This window comes from Dipodomys merriami, unplaced genomic scaffold, assembly GCF_024711535.1.
Source record: "Dipodomys merriami isolate MVZ:Mamm:240054 unplaced genomic scaffold, mDipMer1.0.p SCAF_34, whole genome shotgun sequence".
In the NCBI taxonomy this organism is placed as follows: Eukaryota; Metazoa; Chordata; class Mammalia; order Rodentia; family Heteromyidae; genus Dipodomys; species Dipodomys merriami.
In genome coordinates, this window is record NW_027204937.1 from 9,789,524 (window position 1) to 9,811,239 (window position 21,716).

The window sequence follows — 21,716 nt, forward strand, 5'->3', positions numbered from 1 at the left end:
TTCAGCTGGGCTCTGGGGGCAGCTTCAGGACTATACCATCCATTGCCTAGTTAGCTGAGCATGCTCTGTTGCTAGAACTCGGAGGCTAGGTCGGGAGGGGCCTGGAAGCTTAGCCCCGCCCCCGGGAACCAGGTTCTGAAGGGAATTGGCACCGTGTGGGCGGGCCCTAGGCGGCACGCGCTCTCTGACCACGCCCCTCCCAGCCTCCTCACCGGCCGTACGCCCGCCTCTCTCGCGCAGCCCGCGCGTTGCCTTGGCAACCATAGCGCAGCGTCTTCCGGAGGGAGCTCCTGTCAGCCGGCAGATTCCCACCACTCCGCTCGCTCCCCACTGCCCCGCAGCTTTTACGTGGGCTCCGAGTCTGAGGGACAACAAAAATGGCGGAGCGGAGCCAGACGACGCCTGAGGCAGGTCTGTGGGGGCGGTCGGTGAAGAAAAAGCTGAGGTTGTCTGGCTGTCCTGGGCCTGCGAAGGACAAGGGAGTAGACGTGGCTCTAACCCATGAGGAGACCCTCCTGTGTGTTTGCTTGGTGGAGCTGTGACCTCGGGGTCAGGGGTCAAGGTTGGTGTGTACCCCTCTGAGTGACCTCGAAGTTCTGCTGGTGAAGGGGTGTGTGGGGGGTGCGTGCACACGCTCGAGTGAGCATGGGCCCAGAAAGAGCTGGGACACGAGGGCAGACCAGGACCTAATGTTGAGGGGCACCTGTGTGGTACCTTGGGATAGGCTGCGTCACGGAGACAGCGTTCTCCAGCCGTGGGAAGATGGGAGGGATCCTTCCTGAGCATGGTTTGCAGTGAGGGGAGGCTCTGGTTCCAAAGAGGCAGGTAGAGGTGTATGACTTCAGTAAAGCTATGGAAAGGGATTTACTCAGTGTATTTGTATTTTAAGAATGTGTAGAGTGCTCAGGGTCACCTCTGGACACAGAGAAACTGTATGGATCTTTATATGAGTCCTTAAGAAGACAAGAGGATTGAGAGGACATCCAGAGCCCCAGTCCCTTAGGAGCCTACCAAAGGAGGCTGAAGCCTGAGCAGGAGTGTATATGGAATCTTAAAGGTCATTCAGAATCACAAAAGTGTGCATCTCTCCATCTCTTTGAGGGAAAGATAACATTTAAGGGAAGGTAGACCCAGAGTCCTTTTCCTTAAGAGACCCTGGTTGGGTTGTCTGGGCTTAGAGAGTTAGTGACAAAAGTGCCTTACAGGATCATGGAAGACAACTGGTGAGGGAATTTGTTCATAAGAGAGGTTGGGGACTACAGAACTGAAACGTTAATACAAGAGATAACATCAGTATATATACAGGATACCAGTGGGCTAGAGATATATGTACAGTGATGGATGACTAAAGTGGTATCCATAACTATATACATGCCCTCATGAAGTTTTTAGATGTAATAAGTGTGACCCACTTGAATTACCACAGCATTGATGTGTATTTGTATTTGTGTCTGTGTGTGATTCAGAGATTGGACCTGGAAACTATATGAAATAATCAGTAATGGTTCAAGAAACCATTACATCTCAAGGGCCCCTTTATGGTTTCTTTTTCTTTCAGCAACATTTCTGTTTCTTCTATTCCTTTTCAAGTTTAGCTTTCTCACAATTGAACATGCTAATATTTTATTCATCTATTCAACATATTTATTAAATACTGATTATATACCACATATCAAATTAGGCACTGGAAACTCTTCACTCCTAATTTTCTTACCTTGGATTTTTCTTACTTTCTTTTTTCCTAATAGCATTCATTGGGGGTTGACTCTACTAGTCTATTTTGATGACTAATTGTCTCCTTTAAATAGAAATGTAAACTCCAAGGGGCTCTATTTGTTGATTAGTCCCATATATATATAGAAATGAATATTGTATATAGCACATGATCAATAAGTAAATGAATCACTGAATGACTTGTTGTCTTGGGTGCTATTTTAGCTGGAATATAATAGAAATTAAATAAATGATGACAACAGCAAAGAGTGATATAGGTGGAGGAAAACTTAAGTGAACGGACCTCAGAACTGTGGATATATGATTTTTCTGTGTAAGGAGCTAGGAGAAAAGTGTAGATACACAGAGGGCCTTAGGGAGGAGGAAGTAAACTGAGGCACCTCTTGTAATATCTTATAGGCTGTGATAGTAATTCTGACCATAAAAATTAAGAATATGGGAAGCCATTGAGGGTACTTAAATGGGAACACAACACTATACATTAAAAACATAATTATGGATGCAATGATGAGTATTGAAGATAAATAATGGGACACATGTTAGAAGTAACAGTGGAGATGAGGTAAGGATTGATGAAATATATCTACAAGATAAATTAATAGGATGTAGGGAAATGAGAAGGCAAGAGAGTAGAAGGCATCAAAGACCACTTCTCATTTTCTATCTTTTGCAAATGGATGGGGAGAATTGGGAGTGGTTTTGACTAGGTTGCAGAGGAATCATGAATTTGGTTTGGGATATAAAAAGTTTGAGGTATCTTTAAGATAGACAAATAGATGATGACATCAATAAAATTCTGACCTGTCATGTAAAGAATTATTTGGAGTGGAGATAATGACTGAAGACAGGGAGGTGGATGAAATTGCCTTAAGGGAGGCCTAAGATGAATTGAGCAGCTGCATTATTTCAGGGCTATCAAGGGATATTGAGAAAGTATAACCTGAGAGATTAAAGTATAATCAAGAGTATTTCAGTGAACATAGTTCTAGTGGTAGTATTAGTGTGGTGTTGTTTGTATTCTGTTGGGTAAATGCCCAGGAGTGGAATTGCTGGGAAGCTCTACATTTAGTCTTTTAAGGAACTTCTATGTTTAGTCTTTTGAGGAACCTCCATACTGCTTTCCAAAGTGGTTGAACAAGTTTACATTCCCACCAGCAGTGTAGCAGAGTTTCCTTTTGCCAGCATTTGTTACTGTTAGTTTTCTTGATAATGACCATTCTAACTGGGATGAGGTGGAATCTCAATGTTTTTTTTTTTTTAATTGTATTTTATTTTATTTGAGAACATACTGTACAGAGGGGCTACAATTACATGGGCAGGATAATGCATACATTTCTTACCAAGCATTGCAGCCTCCTCCTTTGTTTACCCTTCACTTCCCTTCCCCGCCTCCCCCCTCCCCCCACCCAATTTTACCCCCCACCCCCCACCCAATTATACCCCCCTCCCCCCCCCACACCGACATTGTAAAGCTGGTTTTGACATGACATTTTGTACTTCTCATTGTTGCAACAGGTCCACCTGAATCCTTAAACGACTTGTTTGTCCCCATCTCCTCCACATGTTATACTGACATCAGATATAGTGAAAGCGGGGGTTACACTGTGGGGGAGGGACATACAAAGCAACAAAGAAATAATCTTATAAATGCGTTAGAAACACATGCATGAAAGAAACGAAAACATTAAAATACATATTTAAGGGTTCATTTTCCTAACATCACATTATCTGACCTTTTCCGCTTGACTCATACCTATACTAGATATTGCAAATAAGGGAAACCATGGGACCTATGCTTCTTTGGGCCTGGCTTACTTCACTTAATATAATTTTTTCCAAACCTTTCCATCTCAATGTTGTTTTGATTTGCATTTCTTTTATGGCCAGCAACGTTGAGCATTTCTTCCCATGTCCATTGCCATTCTTATTTCTTTGACTTAGAAGTCACTCTTTAGTCTTTAGATTGTTTATTAATTGAGTTGTTCTTTCTTTGAGAGTTTATTTGGGGCAATTAATTTTTTGAGCTCTAAGTATATTTTAGAGATGAGGCCCTTGTCTGATGCATAGCTAGTAAAGATCTCCTATTCTGTGGGCTTTCCTCTTTATCCCGTTAGCTATGTCCTTTGCCATGTGGAATCTTCAGTTTGATGTGATCTTATTTTTTCAGTCTTTCTTTGATTTGTTGTGATTCTGGATCTTTACTTAGGAAGGTTTGACCTGTCACTAGGAGCCCTAGAGTTTCCCCTACCACTTCCTGTAATATTTCATGGTGTCTGGCCTTACATTGAGGTCTTTGATCCACTTGGAATTGATTCTGGTGCAGGTTGATATATAAGGGTCTAACTTCATATTTCTGCTAGACAATTTTTCTAGCACCATTTGTTGAAGAGGTTGTCTTTCTTCCATCCTGTGTTTTTGGCTCCTTATCAAATACTAGGTGGCTATAGGTCTTTTATTCCATTCTGGTCTTCTATTCCATTGGTCCTCATGCCTATTCTTGGGCCAGCATTGTTTACCATAGCCAAATTGTGAATCAGCCTACATGCCCCTCAGTGGATGAATGGATTAAGAAAATGTGCTATATACACAAAATGGAATTCTACTCAATCAATCAGAAAGAATAATATTGTACCATTCATAAAGAAAATAAAGACTTGGAAAAATTATATTAAGCAAAGTAACCCAGACCCATAGAACCATAGGTTGCATTGTTTCCCTCATTTGTGGCAGCTGGAACATGCCTATAAATTCCGTGGTAAAAGAAAAAAAATCCACTGGGACATGATAAATTATGTAAGTCTCTAGGCATTTATGCAGTGAAAGCAAAGGAAGATATTAGGAGAGGATCACATAGGTGCAATAGCTATATGCATCTGACCATATAAAGTAATATTTATTAAAATGTACTCCAGGGAATGGGAACAAGAGTTTTTTCTTCTTCTTCTTTGTTGCTATTTTTGTTTTCACTTCCTTTTGTCTTATGTGTTTCTTTACCTGTCTTTGGGAAGGCAAGAAGAGGCAAAGAAATTGTGGGGCAAAGGGTAAATAAATGCTGTAGTGATACTAGACACTGTGTTGAAAATGAACTATACAGCTCTTGGGTGGGGACAGTAGGGAAAAACTGGGAGAGAGGGAAGGAAGGTATGACATTAATCGGAAAGAAATGTATTCTTTATCTGACTTAACTTTAACTTAACTTTTACTCTTTATCTGATGTAACTGTAATTCCTCTGTTCATCCCCTTTATAATAAAAATAAATACATTTTAAAAATGAATGAAATTGAAGGCTTTAACCTTACTAGTAGGAAAATAATCCCAAATACAGCAGGTGTCAAATGGCTAGCGAAGAACTGCTTAATCTTTGAAATAAAGAATGCCTATCTAACAAATAAAGAGTATCTCAATATAAATGGAATACTCAGTAGCCTGAATACTGTCAAGTGATGTAAAAACAAAGAATGTAAAACTACATTTGGAGGTTATTGGTAAATCTGATGAGAGAGGAATTGATGAGGGCAAGCAGCTCATCTAGTTCTGAATCATTAACTGTCTCAGAGTTTGTTTCTTTCTTAAGATTTCTAAGAGAGCTAGGGATGTGGCTCAAATGATAGAGCACCTTCTTAGCAAATACTAGGTCCTGAGTTCAACCTTCATTAACTACCCCCTCCCATGAAAAAAACACTTCAAGACAGAGACTTCTATTGACACTCACCATTGCTTAGCACTAGAGCAGTTCAGTATTAGTAGATTTTAGATCAGGTGTCTAGATATTGCTCAACAAAATAGTACAAAATACAGCCCTGTGGTGATTTCTCATCACAACAGGCAACATTTATGGAGTGTTTGTTTTGTTTCAGGCAATGTACTAAGTGCTTTATATGCTCTATTTACTCTATCTTCACAGCATTTCTCAAAAATATAGTTTTATATGTAGAGAAGCTTTGTAACAGAGAATTTGAGTAAAGTTCTAAGTATCTGCAATGATTTTGTATAAAATTATGGGTTTCAGATTATTTTAATATTATGCAGATTTATTATTTAGCTATTCATATTTCAGCATTTTACATACTGAAAAACATAAATATTATGAAAACTTCTGCCCTACATGAAATATTCTAAGCTTGATATTATAGCAAAATGAAGAGGAAAGAACTGGGGCTCAGATCTTTACATAAATACTATTTCTGATTTTCCGAGGTATGGACCTTGGGTTCAACTTTTGTGATTTTCAGTTTTCTAGTGTTTGAAATGTAGGATAGTTGTAGATATTAGCAATAATATGCTTGAAGAATTCAATGAATATTATTTTCTATAAGAAACTCAATAAATATTATTTTCTAAGTTTACTTAGAGCTTTACTATAAAATGTCTCAAATGTATTAAAATTTAGACAGTGCATGTTCAGTATAAGATTTTTATCCTTTATTGGTATAATTGCTTTGCTATCATAAGAAAGACAGACACCAAGTTTTAAAGAGACTAAAATTGTTAACCTGTGTCAGATAACTGTCTCTGTATGTGGTGGATTTTAAAGAAGTTTTTTTTTTTTGAGAAGTGAGAGTTCAGGCCCCATGACCGGGCCCCCTCCCCCCAAAAAAAAAGGAAAGGCTCAGTAATAAAATCATTTTTAAAGGGTGAGGAAATCAGGTCTGCAGTGCTATATCTGGGCATAATTATATTTCATAATTTAGATGTTTTTAATTATGGGAAGGTCATACAACTTAGTTACTATCAGTTACATAGTACTCATAATGAAGTATGGAACAGTACTCTATAAGAAAACACATTAATATCACATCCACATTAAGTGAATATAAGTCATAAACAGTTTCATATCAGTTGGGGTCAGATTTTGATACCAAATTACTTTTGGTCCCAAAGTTAGAAATTGAAGCATTTTAGAATTGTGGAAATACGTGCTTACTTAATGCACTTAAAAATGTTTGTTGGTGTTCAAATTAGTTTTTGTCAACTTAGCATCTTCTGTAACATAAGTGGTTATAATTTTATTAAAGATTCCAAAAGAAAAAAAAGATTCCAGAAGAATTTCCAGGAAGTATATGCAGTTATTTCTTCTAAGTCTGTCTGATGCTGTCTATATTAATGAAATCTATGGATACATTTGGCTTCAGTTTCAGTGTCACTTAACTTAGCTTTTAGTCACTTTCAGTTAGAGACACTAGAGAATTATGTATATATATATATATGTACATTCTAAAAGATCAGAAGACATTTTGCATATATATTAACAAAATCACCACTTTGCTTTGAGTCACTTAAGAACAGCACAATCTTATATGAGTTTCAAAGAAGTTTTATTAATTATAAAATTTCAGTAATGGAGTTGGTGTTAAACTCAATATTGATGCAAGGAAATTTTTATTCATAGATGAATTTGATGTTACTAATTATAAAAAATTATTTCAAATGTGAAAGCTTGTAATAACTCATTGATAATGTTCACCATATGGGAATATGGTAATTTTTGCTTTTTACATTTTGCATTCATTTAATGGAATCCCAAAAGAAATTTCTCTCCTTTCAAATTGTAAAGAAGACATTTGTCACATGTATTTAAGAACTATTGACTTTTAAAATAATGTACTTAAAAAAGAAAAACAAAACAAAGAAATACAAAGGGACTCCTACAATTTTACATAAGATTAAAAACTTTTCATGATATTGAATATTCCTAAATATTTTCAGTAATGTTACAAAGAAAGGGAATAATTAAAATTTACTTGCCTTAGTTTCAGAAGTGCCATATGAATTTCTATGGAATAAAGCACTATATTGTAGACTAAGTTTTTAATCTTTTAAATTGTTTTTTCAAAACTATATTGAGCTGGGTACTGGGTGCTCTTGTCTATAATCCTTGCTATTCAGGTGGCTGAGATCTGAGGATGGAGGTTCAGCACAGGGAGGAAAGCACATGAGACTTTTATCTTCAATTAACCACCAAAAAGCCAGAAGTAGAGCTGTGGCTCAAGTGGTAGAGCATCAGCCTGGAGCTGTAAAAGCTCAGGGACAGCACCCAGGCCCTGAGTTCAAGCCCCAGTACTGGCACATAAAATGATATTGAATACCTTCTATATTCTACAGATGTGCTGAACTATGCAATACAGTAGATAAGATCCCTGTCTTCAAGGAATTCTCATTGCAATAGAAGAGGTATATATAGAAAAGTTATCTTCTAATACAGAATTCTTTATTTTAAATTTATTTTTATTTAATTTTTAAGTTTTAAAAAGGTGATATATAGAAGGGTTACAGTTATAAAAGTCAGGTAGAGTGTGCATTTCCTTTTGAACAGTGTCACCATCTCCTCCATTCTCTCCTAGTTTTTCCCCTCTCAATTCCCCCTATCCCACAAGTTATATAGTTCATTTCTACCATAGTGTCCAGTAGATTTCTCTGCTGAATTGGTCCACCCTTTGTCCCACCATTTCTGTGCTTCCCATTCCCCTTTCCAAATCAGATAAACTTATATACAAGACAAAGGGTACAGAAATAAAAAACAGTGACAGAAGGGAATAAACCAAAGGAAAAAGGAAAGAAAAAAAGAACTGAAAACAGTATAATAAAAAAAACCTCTTGCTTCCATTTCTTGGAGTTCACTTCAGTAGGCATCATTTTATATGATAATATGCCCATAGCTACTGAGCCCTTGACCCCAAACTGGATAGGAACTCATCAGAGAAAGAGAACTATAGACCCATCTCTTTGATGAACATTGATGCAAAACTTCTCAGTAAAATTCTGGCCAAACAAATTCTAACAACAACAACAACAACAACCAAACAACAACCATACAATATGATCAAATGGGATTCATTCCAAGGATGCAAAGCTAGTTCAACATAGTCAAGTCAATTAATGTAATTCCACATACCAATAGAAGCAAGAACAAGAACGACATGATCATCTCAATAGATACAGATAAGGCATTTGACAAGATCCAACACCCCTTAATGATAAAGCTCTTGCGAAACTAGGAATCCACAGAATGTTCCTTCATATAACAAAAGCTGTATATGGCAAACCTGCAGCCAGCATTACACTCAATGGTGAAAGGTTAAAAACCATTTCCTCTAAAATCAGGAACAAGACAAGAATGTCTGCTCTCTCTGCTCCTTTTCAATATACTATTAAAATACCTAGCTAGGGCAATAAAATAAAGAGACAAACATAAAGGGAATCCAAATAAGGAAAGAAGAAGTAAAACTCTCCCTCTTTGCAGTTGACATGATCTTGTATTAAAAGAACACCATAGGTTCCTCTTCCAAGTTACTTGAGCTGATTGAAACTTTGGCCAAGTAGCAGGTTATAAAATTAATCCACAAAAATCAGTAGCTTTTTTGTATGCCATCAATGAGAAGAGCAAGACTGAAATCAGGAAAGCAACTCCATTTGTAATAGCCACAAAATGTAAAATGAAACACCTAAGAATTAACCAAAGATGTGAAGGCCATCTATGATGAAAACATTGAAATTAAAGCAGATTTAAGAAAATGGGAAAATCTCCATTGGAGGGTTGGATTGGATGGACTGACATCTTGAAAACGGTAATACTGCTCAAAGCTATCTACAATTCAATGCAATACTCATAAAAAAACCCCACAACTTACCCTCTTCCTCCTCTTCCTCTTCCTCCCCCCTCCTCCCTCCTCCTCCTCCTCCCTCCTCCTCCTCCTCCTCCTCCTCCTCCTCCTCCTCCTCCTCCTCCTCCTCCTCCACCTCCTCCTCCTTATATTTTCTTGTAACTGTGCTGTACAGGGGGGCTATAGTTATATAAGTAAGGTAATGAGTACATTTCTTGTCGAAGATTGTTACCCACTCCTTTGTTTTTCTCCCACTAAGCCTCCCAAAGTTATAAAGTTCATTTCCAACATAATGTTTTGTATTATTGTTGTATTGTGTCACCCTTTGTCCTTGTTTCACCATTTTGTGATCTTCTAGGACTATCCTAGACATATACTAATTATTACAAATGAGGGAAATCATGGAGCCTATGTTTCTTTGGGTCTGGTTTACTTCACTTAATATGATTCTTTCCAAGTCATTCTATTTCCTTATGAATGAGGTGATGTTATTCTTTTTGATGAATGCAAAAAATTCCATTGTGTGTATATATACCACATTTTCTTGATTCATTCATCTATTGAGGGGCATCTGGGTTGGTTCCATAGCTTAGCTATGGTAAATAATGCTGCAATGAATATAGTTATGCTGGTAGCTTTAGTGTGGCATTGTTTGTGGTCATTTGGGTAAATGCCCAGTAGTGGGATTGCTGGATCATAGGGGAATTCTATATTTTGTCTTCTTAGGAACCTCCATACTGCTTTCCAGAGTGGTTGAACAAGTTTACATTTCCACCAACAGTGTAGTAACATTACCTTTGGTCACATCCCCATCAGTATCTGTTATTATTTGTTTTCTTGATAATGGCCATTCTAACTGGGATGAGGTGGAATTCAAGGTGTGTTTGATTTGCATTTCTTTTATGGTCAGGATGTTGAACATTACGTCACGTGTCTATTGGCCATTCTTATTACCTCTCCTGAGAAGCTCTCTTTGTATTTGTTTAGCCCACTTATCAATGAGGTAGTTTTTGAGGATTTGTTGTTGGGGGTTTAACTTTTTTAGCTCTTGGTATATTTTAGATATAAGGCCATTGTCTATTGTATAGGTAGTGAAGATCTTCCAATCTACAGGCGTTCTGTTAATCTTGCTAGCTATGTTCTTTGCCATGTGTATCCCTTATCCTTTCCTGTAATGTTTTCAGGGTCTCTGTTGTCACCTTGAGGTGTTTGATCTGTTTGGAGTTGATTCTGGTCCAGGGATAAATAGGATCTAGCTTTAATTTTCTACATGTGTATAGTCAAATCTGCCAGCACCATTTGTTGAAGAGGCTGTTTTTCTTCCATCTGATAAGTTTGGTTCCCTTATCATAGATTAGGTGGCCCTAGGTCCCTACAACATTCTTTAATGATATAGAAGAAGTAATCCATGGATAGCAAGAACAATCTTTAGCAGGAAGAACAATACTGGAAGAATATTAATGTCAAGCTTCAAACTCTATTACAAAATGGTTGTTATAAAAACAGCTTGGTACTGGTACAAAAATAGGCCTGACGACCAATGGAGTAGAATAGAAAACCCAGAAATGAGCCCACAGTCCTACAGCCACTAATATTTGACAAGGGAGCCAAAAACACAGGATGGAAGAAAGCCTCTTCAACTAATAGTGCTGGCAGAATTGGCTATACATGTGCAGAAAACTGAAGTTAGATCCTTATATGTCACCTGTATACAGAATTCTGAGGCCATGGAATGGCTCATTGACTTCCGGGGGCTAGTGATAATGGTCTCAAAGTTAGTCATGGGAGGAAATGGTTTCCTTCTGAGAGAAGGAATGATAAGGAGTTAGCATAATGAAAATGGAAAGTAGAAGGTTTGAGATGGAGACATGAAGAGCAGAGAAAGCAATACACAATTAAGTTGTGAAGTGAGAAGAATAAAGCTCATTCAGGATATTGCTACAATTACTCAACTATTTATAGAGCTCAAGCCCTGTCTTATTCTAGAATTATTGGTCCATTTGGCTAACAGGAAAAACAGTGAATTCTCTCCCATTAAAATGCTTACAATTTACAAACATATGTTTTAGTTGTGTAAAGGCTAGGTTTATTTTAGGTACTTTTAATTTCAGACAATAATGGTATAGCTGTGTGGACATGATGAGGATACAATTAGAAATATGAGATCTGACTCTGGGAGAGATCCAGGAGAGGAAATAGAACTGATGAATTATGTGTTTGAATATGTAGATAGAGACATGTATTATCTAAATATTAAGTTGGATATAAAATCACATCATTTATTAACTGAAGAAAAAAACAAGTGCTTGTAAGAATGTAGAGTAAAATAAGCCCTCATATGCTATTGATGGGAACACCAACTGTGCAACAACAATGCAAATCAATATGGCGGTTCATCAACCAACTAAAATTAGATCTACCTTATAACTGTGCCATACAGCTCTTGGATGTAAAACCACATCATTTATTGGAAACTTAGACTTTTTGTTAATATGTGTTTTGAAGCAATCTTCAATCGATCTCATATTCATTTTGTGACTAATTTTGTGTAATGTAAATATAAGATAAATTATATGCCTGTGTCAAAATGTATATTATATAATTATATATGTATATAATTATATATATAATTATATATGTATATAATTATATATAATTATATATATAATTATATATATGTATTTTGGTAATGTATAGTAAACTAGGGGACTTCACATTATATTGGTTTTAATAACATTTCATGAGTGTCTTTGGGCTCAAAACATGAATAATTAATGTCTTAATATACAACTTAATATTCTGTCTTATAAATACAAAGATATTATATGTAAATATTGTAGTCCTATAGTAGTCTGGATGAGATAGTATGCTAAATATTTGAATTTTAGTTGTAGAGCCTACTTTTTTAAGCCTGCATTGTTCATACATACTATGCCATTTAGACCATTAGTGATTCTGTTAGGTTTAAAGTTTTTTTTAAATAATGAAGATTTTGAATATAATCTTTAATATAATATAATGCTAATAATGCCATTTTCATAATACTTTTAGAACATTTACAGAAATTTCATATGAATAATTCACATTAGTGCAAGAATCATTCTGCTAAACATTTGCTATATGGAACAGAATTTTGAAACTTATTCAGTTCTTATAGACCTATTGTGAGGAAGGTATTATACTTTTTGCAAAAAAGAATGTGAAATTCTTGTAGTTAAATAACTTTGCCAGGGTTACATGATTAATAAATTGACAGATCACAGATGGCTTAAAGATGCTGTTAAAATTAATGCTACTATTAGCTTAGGCCTTTGCAAAAATTGGAATTTCTAAAATAATATACAATGTGAAAACTATGTTTTCACATTGGTATCTCACTTCATATTAATGCTTAGTATTATTATTAAATACATCTTAATCTTTAGACAACATATACATATATGTTACATAAATATATATTTTGCTTTTTGTTTTAAATCCTTTTGAAATATAGTTAGGCCTAGAGGTAGATGATTTCTGCCCCCTACACTTATTCCCTAAATACTTGACATGCTTACCTACTTTGAAAAGAAAGAAATGAAAATTTATGTACTTGAAGGTATACCTGGCTAGGAAATAATTAACACATACTCTCTTGCATTTTTGTATTATACCAGTACTATAAAATCTATAGTGGTGCCAGTGGTTCTTGCCTGTAATTCTATCTACTAGGAAGCTTGAGATCTGAGGATTGAGGTTTCAAGACAGCATAGGCAGGAAAGTCCATAAGTTAACCACCCAAACAGTGTCCAGGTCTTGAATTCAAGAATTCAGACTCTAGTATTGGCACAGGAGAGTACACACAAATCTGTGGTGTCTGTAAGGAGATAATATTATGAAGAGATACATTTTTTGAAATTTCTACGGCATTTTAGCATTAGAATTGCATTTTATATTTAAATTTTTATTTTTAAAGTGCAAAGATATAGACAATGTTTAATCAGATAACATTTCTTGGTTTAAAACAAAGATTTCTGATATTCCTTTAAATGATATAAGTAGAGACAGTTACTGCACTGATAATCACTTTTAGATGTGTTTGAGCAAGTTCTAAACTTGTGTGGAGTTATTTGTTCTTTTTGTAGGTTGTGAGGAAAAGCTGAAACCTTGTCAACTGAAAGATAACAAGGTAGTAACAACCCATGCTGCTGAAGATACAAGTACCACAATATGCCAAGGCTAAACTGTAAAAGCTGTTATGTAACATGTCCCTCCTAGGCTTATTCCTCTTTATTTCTGACTACCTAGACCCTACCTCATTAGTGGTACCAGGGAGACTTTTCTCCCTGGAAGATACAGATTATCTTCTTATTTAATATTTCTAATGCACATTCCTTGTATCCTTTTCTCTCTAAATTCAATTATGTGTTCATTTCTGTGAAATCAATCATTTTATGTTTATATGTATGGATTAGTTATTCTTTTTGGCTTACACAGGAACTGAGGTGGCTGCAGTGTATTTACACTAGATTGGTTAAGTATTTGAATGGTGACAGAGTCAAGTTGTGTGATCTTAGAATGTCTGGTAACCTTTCTGAGTCATTTTTCTCTTCTGATAAATGGCATAGAACAGATTTATTTCTAGGGATGATGGTATAGTGCTACCCACACATAAGGTATTATCACTAAGGGATTTTTAGTACTTTGTAAATATTTAATAATTAACACATGGGAAATAAACAACATCCTTAGCCATAAAGGAAATGTAATTCAAGACTACACTAGGATTTCATCTTACCCTAGTCATAAGGGAAATCATCAAGAATAAAAAGCAAGTGCTTATAAGAATGTAGAGAAAAATAAACACTCATATGCTATTAGTGGAATGTACAACAATGGGAATCAATATGGAGGTTCATCAACCTACTGAAACTAGATCTACCTTATAACCAACTCTGGGCATATATCTATAGGAGTGTAAAGCAATATAGGAGAAAGGTAGCTGTGTGCTCATATTTATTAACTGCACCTCTTTAATAATCCCCAACTGTGGTATGTGCTGACTTGCCCATCAGCCCCAATTAATGTGTGCACACATACACTATTGAATTTTATTCAGTCATAAGGAAAAATGAAATTATCTCATTTTCAGAAAAATGGATTAAACTGGAGATCATCACATTGAGTGAGATAACCATGCTCAAAAGACACATACAACATTTTTGTTCATGGAATCTAGACCTAAAAGATACACATGCACACACACACATACACATATATCCACATACTCACACTCACACACATCATGATTGTAACTGTTAGTACAGTTTATGGGATGAGGTGGAGAGGGAGATGAAAAGAGAATGATGGAGGACAAATAATATTGAAATACATTGTGTCTTTGTATGAAGATGGCATAAGGAAATTTATGAGAACTGTGGAACAAGAAGGAGTTAGGAAGGATGAGAGTAAGAACAATAGAAAGTGTTAATCAGACTAAAATTCATATGTATATGTGTGATATACCATGATGAAGCCCTTTTGTACAATGAATGTACACATAAAAATGAAAAAATGACAAAGGGAAAAAACAGGTTCTGTTAGAAAGTGAATATTAGCAAAAGGGAAGGACAACAGAAATGTGAATGAGGGGGATATGGTCTACATACTGTATATATATATATATATGAAAATAGAACGAAGAAACCTGTTGAAATTGTTTTACAGAAGAAGGAAAAGGAAAAAGAGGAGATGGGAGAGTGATGGAGGGGACAAGTTTAATCAGGGTTCATTGTATGTGTATGGAGATGTCCAAGTGAATCTCCATTGTACAACTAATATATGCTAATAAAAATGTTTTTAAGAAGAATTTACCCCAGTGGGAATTCCTGATGATGTGCTTTGCTTTCAAAGAATTCACATGCCACAAAATATAAGAATTCTCTGGCAGTTATTATTCATATTTTCAGAAACTGATGGAATTACAATTTATATTGAGATTGAAATAATTTTAAAAAAAATAGCTGCAGAATCAGTTTTGCCCTGGATATTGTTTGTGCTGTTCTAGTAAATTTGTGACAATCTTAGATGTATTTGACTTATAGATACTTAATTTAACATTGAAACCAGTCTGAGGAAGCAGGGCCATTATGATTGAAAATCTAAGACCGGGAAAACAAATAATTGGAAATTTCTTACTTCATGAAGGCAAAAAAGGCCTTTCCTTTAAATGAAAGGCTTCAACATGCTTTCATTTTGCTAAAATATTCTATATCATTGAGGGAAAAATGTATACTCTAGTGAACACCTCTGTCTACCATAGCTCTGTAAAGCCCTTTTTGGGAAATGTAGCAAAAATAAGATACCTGAGCAGAAAATTAACTAACTGACCTTAGAATTCTCATATATCCCTTTTTTTTTCTTTCACTGAAGAATACAATGCAATTTCCATTGGTATTATCAGGTGGTTTACTTAGAAAAGACAGATAAATGAATTTAATTTGAGTTACATCCTTCATTAAAAGAAATTAGAGAAGTTAAAACTTGTTATTCTCTCTGAGCTTTGTAGTTTTAAACTGCTAATGAAGCATTGTATTGTTGAATGATAGATTTATTTTTATGTTTTCTCTAAATATATTTGTAAAATTATTAATATAACCTGTTTGGCAACCTAAATATGCATATAACAGAGGACTATATTTCTTGCCTTTAAATGTTTGTATAAACTTTTTCTCTTAAATTCTCTGGGTAGACCTATAAGCTAAGTACAGCTTAGATTTATTATACAAAAAGAAGGCATCTAAAAATTATATGCATGTATGAATTTTCAGTAATTTGTATGGGTAGGGCATAAACTTAGGATATCTGGTTTTAAATTGTGCTTTTCCATTTATCCACATCTATTTGAAGAATTAATTGAATTAATATTTGCAAAGTCTTTAGACAGTGCCTAGCACTAGATACAATGTGCATGTATTGGTTAAACAAATTTAAGAAGTTGAATTATGAGAAATCAAGTGACCTTCAACTTCCTGCAAAGTATTTGAATAAAGTATGAGCTCAGTGATTATTTTTGATTTGTGATTGCCTTAAGCATGAAATGTGCTTGGCAAATTTTAGATGAGTAATACCAAGCACTAAAGTACTCACCTATATTTTATTTGTTGTTATATTGCTATTTTACATACTTCTCATTATTTTTAGATATTGAAATATGTATTTTTTCTGGTATTTATAAAAAGATTGCTTGACTTATTTTCCTAAAGATATGTCAGGCTGGCCATTTAATTGTTAAAAATGATAGAATTGGTTTGCCTTAAGGAAGAACTATTTTAGGCAATTAAGCTCTTGTTAGTTATTATAGTGCTAATGTAGAAGCATTAACAAAGCTCTTTGGCTAAATGTCTTGTTTTTTTAGAAAATGGAATAACTTAAATCTCTTGTGTCTGAGACCTAAAAAATTTCTTATTGGCATTTGTGGATAAAACTGGAATTACTTTAATGATTAGACATGAAGTATAAATAAAACTGTTCAAAGTATTAGATATAACCAGTCCTTATGCTAGTATATTCTGTTTTATCCTCCCAGTGGTTCTTCTATACATAGATGATTTTCTTTTTTTTTAAATTTATTATGAAGGTGTTGTTCAGAGGTGTTAGAGCTACTTAAGTCAGGTAATGAGTACATTTCCTTTTTAACAGTATCACCCACTCCCTTGGTTTCTCCCAGTTTTCCCCTCCCATTTTTCCTCTACCCAGTTTGTATAGTTAATTTCCAACATATGTTTTTTTTTAGTAAATATCACTGTTGAATTGGTTCACCCTTTGTCCCACCATTTCTGTGCTTCCCTTTCCACTCCCCAGATCAGATAGACTTATATACAAGACAAAGGATACAAATATTAAATATAGCAACAAAAGAGAATAAACTGAATAAAAAGGAAAGAAAGAAAAGATCTGCAAAAAGTACAATTAAAAACTTTTAGTTTCCATTTCTTGGAGTTCATTTCCATAAGTATCATTTTATATGATCATATGCACATAGTTATTGAGCCCTTGTGATCCTCTCCTAAGAATATTCTCCTTTGGTCTCACTGTTTGAATGTTTAGAGTGCTGTTTAATTAATCATGTCCAAGAGTAATTATTTGTCTTTTACTATCCATGGATTTACTTGTAGATTTATAGGCACATTCTAATTATTACATATGAAGAAAACCATGAAGCCTTTGTTTCTTTGGGTCTGGGTTACTTCTCTTAGTATAATTTTTTTCTAAGACTTTCCATTTCCTTATGAATGAATTTCGTTAAGAATGACAATGCCATTCTTTCTGATGGAAGCATATATGCCATATTCTCTTAATCCATTCATCCACTGAGGGGCATCTGGATTGAATCCATATCTTAATTATGGCAAATAGTGCTGCAATGAACATAATTGTGCTGGTGACTTTAGTGTGGCCTCGTTGGTGGTCATTTGGGTAGATGCCCAGGAGAGGGATTGCTGAGTCACAAGGAAACTCCATGTTTAGTCTTTTGAGGAACCTCCATACTGCTTTCCAGAGTTTTGGAATAAGTTTACAATCCCACCAACAGTGTAGTAATGTTCCCTTTTGACCACATCTCTGCCAGCATCTGTTATTGTCAGTTTTCTTGATAGTGGCCATTCTAACTGGGCTGAGGTGGACTCTCAATCTTGTCTTGATTTGAATTTCTTTTTTTTTAAATTTCTTTTATCACCAGAGATGTTAAACATCTCTTCAAGTGTCTATTGACCATTCTTATTTCTTCTTTGGAGAAGTCTCTCTTTAAATTTTTTTGTTGTTGTTGTTGGTTGTGTGGCTTGGGTGCTGTCCTTGTGCTCTTCAGCTCAAGGCTAGCCTCTATCACTTGAGCCACAGCACCACTTCCAGTTTTCTAGTGGTTTATTGGAGATAAGAGTTTCACAGTCTTTCCTGCCTGGGCTGACTTTGAACAGCGATCCTCAGATCTCAGCCTCCTGAGTAGCTAGGATTACAGGCGTGAGCCACCAGTGCCCGTCTTCTCTTTATTATTTAATTGGGTTGTTGATTCTTTGAGGATATTTGGGGAGGAGTTTACTTGTATATTTTAGGTATGAGGCCCTTGTCTGATGCATAGCTAGTAAAGATCTTCTAATCTGTGGGCATTCTCTTTATCTGGTTAGTTATGTCCTTTGTCATGTAGAAACTCTTCAGTTTGATGTGATCTTATTTATCCACTCTTTCTTTGATTCTGTATATTTACTTAGGAAGTTTTGACCTGTGCCAAGGAGCCCTAGTGTTTTCTCTATCCCTTCCTGTAATATTTTCAGGGTATCTGGTTTTACATTGAGGTCTTTGATCCATTTGTAATTGATTCTGGTGCAGGGTGTTATATAAGGATCTAACATCAGTTTTCTGCATGTGTATAGCCAGTTCTGCCAGCACTATTTGTTGAAAAGGCTGTCTTTCTTCCATCCTGTGTTTTTGGCTCCTTTATCAAATATTAGGTGGCTATAGGTCTGTCGGTTCATTTCTGGGTCTTCTATTATATTCCATTTGTCCTCAGACCTGTTCTTGTGCTAATACCAAAATTTTTAATTTTAAATTTATTACTACAGCTTGGTAAACTTGGAATTGATATTCTTCTGGCACTGTTATTCCTACTAAGGATTATTTTTGCTATTCAGGATCATATATTAGTCCAATATTATTTTTGGATTGCTTCTTCTATATCATTGAAGGATGCTGTTGGAATTTTGATGGGTATTGCTTTGAATTGTAGATAGCTTTGAGCAGTATTACCATTTTCAAGCTGTCAATCCATTCAATCCAGGAGCATGGGAGGTTTTTTCCATTTCCTTAAATCTGATTTAATTTCAATGTTTTCATCATAGAGGTCCTTCACATCTTTGGTTAATTCCTAGGTATTTCATTTTACATTTTGTGGCTATTACAAATGGAGTTGCTTTCCTGATTTCAGTCTTGCTCTTTTCATTAATGGCATACAGAAAAGCTACTGATTTTTGTGGATTAATTTTTTCAAATGAATATTTTTTATTGTAAAAATAGTGTACAGAGGGGTTGCAGTTACATGAGTAAGGTAATGAGTACATTTCCTATTGAGCATTGTTACCTCCTTTATTTTTCCCCTACTATCCCTCCCCTCCCCACTTTCCTCCCTTCCCCCTCCCCTCCAAGTTGTAAAGTTCGTACATCTCATAGTTACAATGGGTCAACCTGTATCCTTGTTTCAGCATTTTGTTATTTCCCTTCCCCTCCCCAAATTAGAAAAATGTATATATAAGATGCAGAGCATCAGAATCAAATACAGTGAAAACAGGTTACACCATGGGGGAAGAACGTATAAGAAAAACAGAAAAATCACATAGTACATTATAAATATGTTAAAAACAATAACAAGAAAGAAAAAAACAAGTTGTGTCCCTATTTTGGGATTCATTTCACTTAACATCTTATATGGTCATATGTACATAGCTTCTGGCTTATTCTGCTTGTCCTACAGATGTACTAGTTATTGCAAATAACGGAAACCATGGGACCTATGTTTCTTTGGGCCTGGCTTATTTCACTTAATATATATATTTCCAAGTCTTTCCTAACAAATGGGGCAATGTCATTCTTTCTGATGGAGGCATAGAATTCCATTCTCTCTCTCTCTCTCTCTCTCTCTCTCTCTCTCTCTCTCTCTCTCTCTCTCTCTCTCTCTCTCTCTCACACACACACACACACACACACACACACACACACACACACATACATATCACATTTTCTTGATCCATTCATCTACTGAGGGTCATCTGAGTTGGTTCCATATCTTAGCTATGGTGAATAATGCTGCAATCAACATAGTTGTGCTGGTAGCTTTAGTATAGCCTTGTTTGTGATCATTTGGGTATAAATGCCCAAAAGTGGGATTGCTGGATCATAGGGGAGGTCTATGTGGAGTCTTTTTTTTAATTTCTTTTTTTTTTTAATTGTGAAAATACTGTAGAGAGGGGTTAAAATTACATGGGCAAGGTAATAAGTACCTTTCTTTTTTTTTTGGGGGGGGGTCCAGTCGAGGGCCTGAACTCTGGGCCTGGGCGCTGTCCCTCAGCTCTTCAGCTTAAGGCTAGCGCTCTACCACTTGAGCCACAGCTCCACTTCCGGCTTTTTTCTTTTTGCTTATGTGGTGCTGAGGAATCGAACCCAGGGCCTCATGCATGCAAGGCAAGTGCTCTACCACTGAGCCACCTTCCCAGCCTCATGAGTACATTTCTTATCAAGCATTGTTGCCTCCTCCTTTGTTTCTCCTTCCCATCTCTCCCCCCCCCAAGTTGTAAAGTTTGTTTTTTTAAATAACAACTTGTACACCTCATTGTTGCAATGGGTCCACCTGTATCCCTAGTTAAACGATTTGTTTTTGCCTTTCCCCTCCACAAATTATACCAACATCAAATATAATGAAAGTAGGGGTTATACCGTGGGAGAGGGACATACAAAGCAACAAAGAAATCATCTTCTAAATATGTTAGAAACAATTGCAAGAAAGAAAAACCATTTGAGTCCTTATCTTGAGGTTCATTTCATCTAACATAAACTTATCTGACCATTTCTGCTTGTCTCAGACATATACTAGTTATTGCAAATAAGGGAAACCAGGGGACCCATGTTTCTTTGGGCCTGGCTTACTTCACTTAATATAATTTTTTCCAAGTCTTTCCATTTTCTAACAAATGGGGCAATGTCATTCTTTGTGATGGAGGCATAGAATTCCATTGTGTATGTATACCACATTTTCTTGATCCATTCATTGACTGAGGGGCATCTGGGTTGGTTCCATATCTTAGCTATGGTAAATAATGCTGCAATTAACATAGTTATGCTGGTAGCTTTAGTATGGCCTTGTTTGTGATCATTTGTGTAAATGTCTAAAGGTGGGATTGCTGGGTCATAGGGGAGCTCTATGTATATAGTCTTTTGAGGAACGTCCATACTGCTTTTCAAAGTCGTTGAACAAGTTTACGTTCCCACCAACAATGTAGTAGGGTTGTCTTTTGGCCACATCCCTTCCAGCGTCTGTTGTTATTAAATTTCTTGATTATAGTATTCTAACTGGGGTGAGGTGGAATCTCAATGTTTTTTTGATTTGGATTTCTAAAGGCTTAGAGAAGTTGAGCATTTCTTCATGTGTCTACTCACTATTTCCTCTTCAGAGAAGTTTCTCTTTAAGTCTTTAGCCCACTTATTTATTGGGAGTTGTTTCTTTGAGGATTTGTTGTTGGGTGATTTAGTTTTTTGAGTTTTAAGTATATTTTAGACATGAGACCCTTGTCCAAAGTATGACCAATGAAGATCTTCCCCCAATTCGTGTGTTTTCTGTTGATTTGCTAGCTACGTGG

At 35.8% G+C, this 21,716-nt stretch overlaps 1 protein-coding gene across 3 annotated transcripts in view; it reads left to right on the forward strand.

Moving 5' to 3' along the window:
* The first annotated feature begins 276 nt into the window (after positions 1-276).
* Bend5 (BEN domain containing 5) overlaps positions 277-21,716 on the forward strand; it is an 845,928-nt gene continuing 824,488 nt past the window's right edge. Inside the window, exon 1 of one of the 3 annotated variants that reach the window (XM_069987272.1) lies at positions 277-411. In XM_069987272.1, coding sequence (XP_069843373.1) covers positions 378-411 — 34 coding nt within the window. In that variant the 5' untranslated portion in view covers positions 277-377. Of the gene's footprint in view, positions 412-458; positions 563-21,716 lie in introns of those variants that run through there. The other 2 variants (XM_069987274.1, XM_069987271.1) reach the window with 2 other exon arrangements.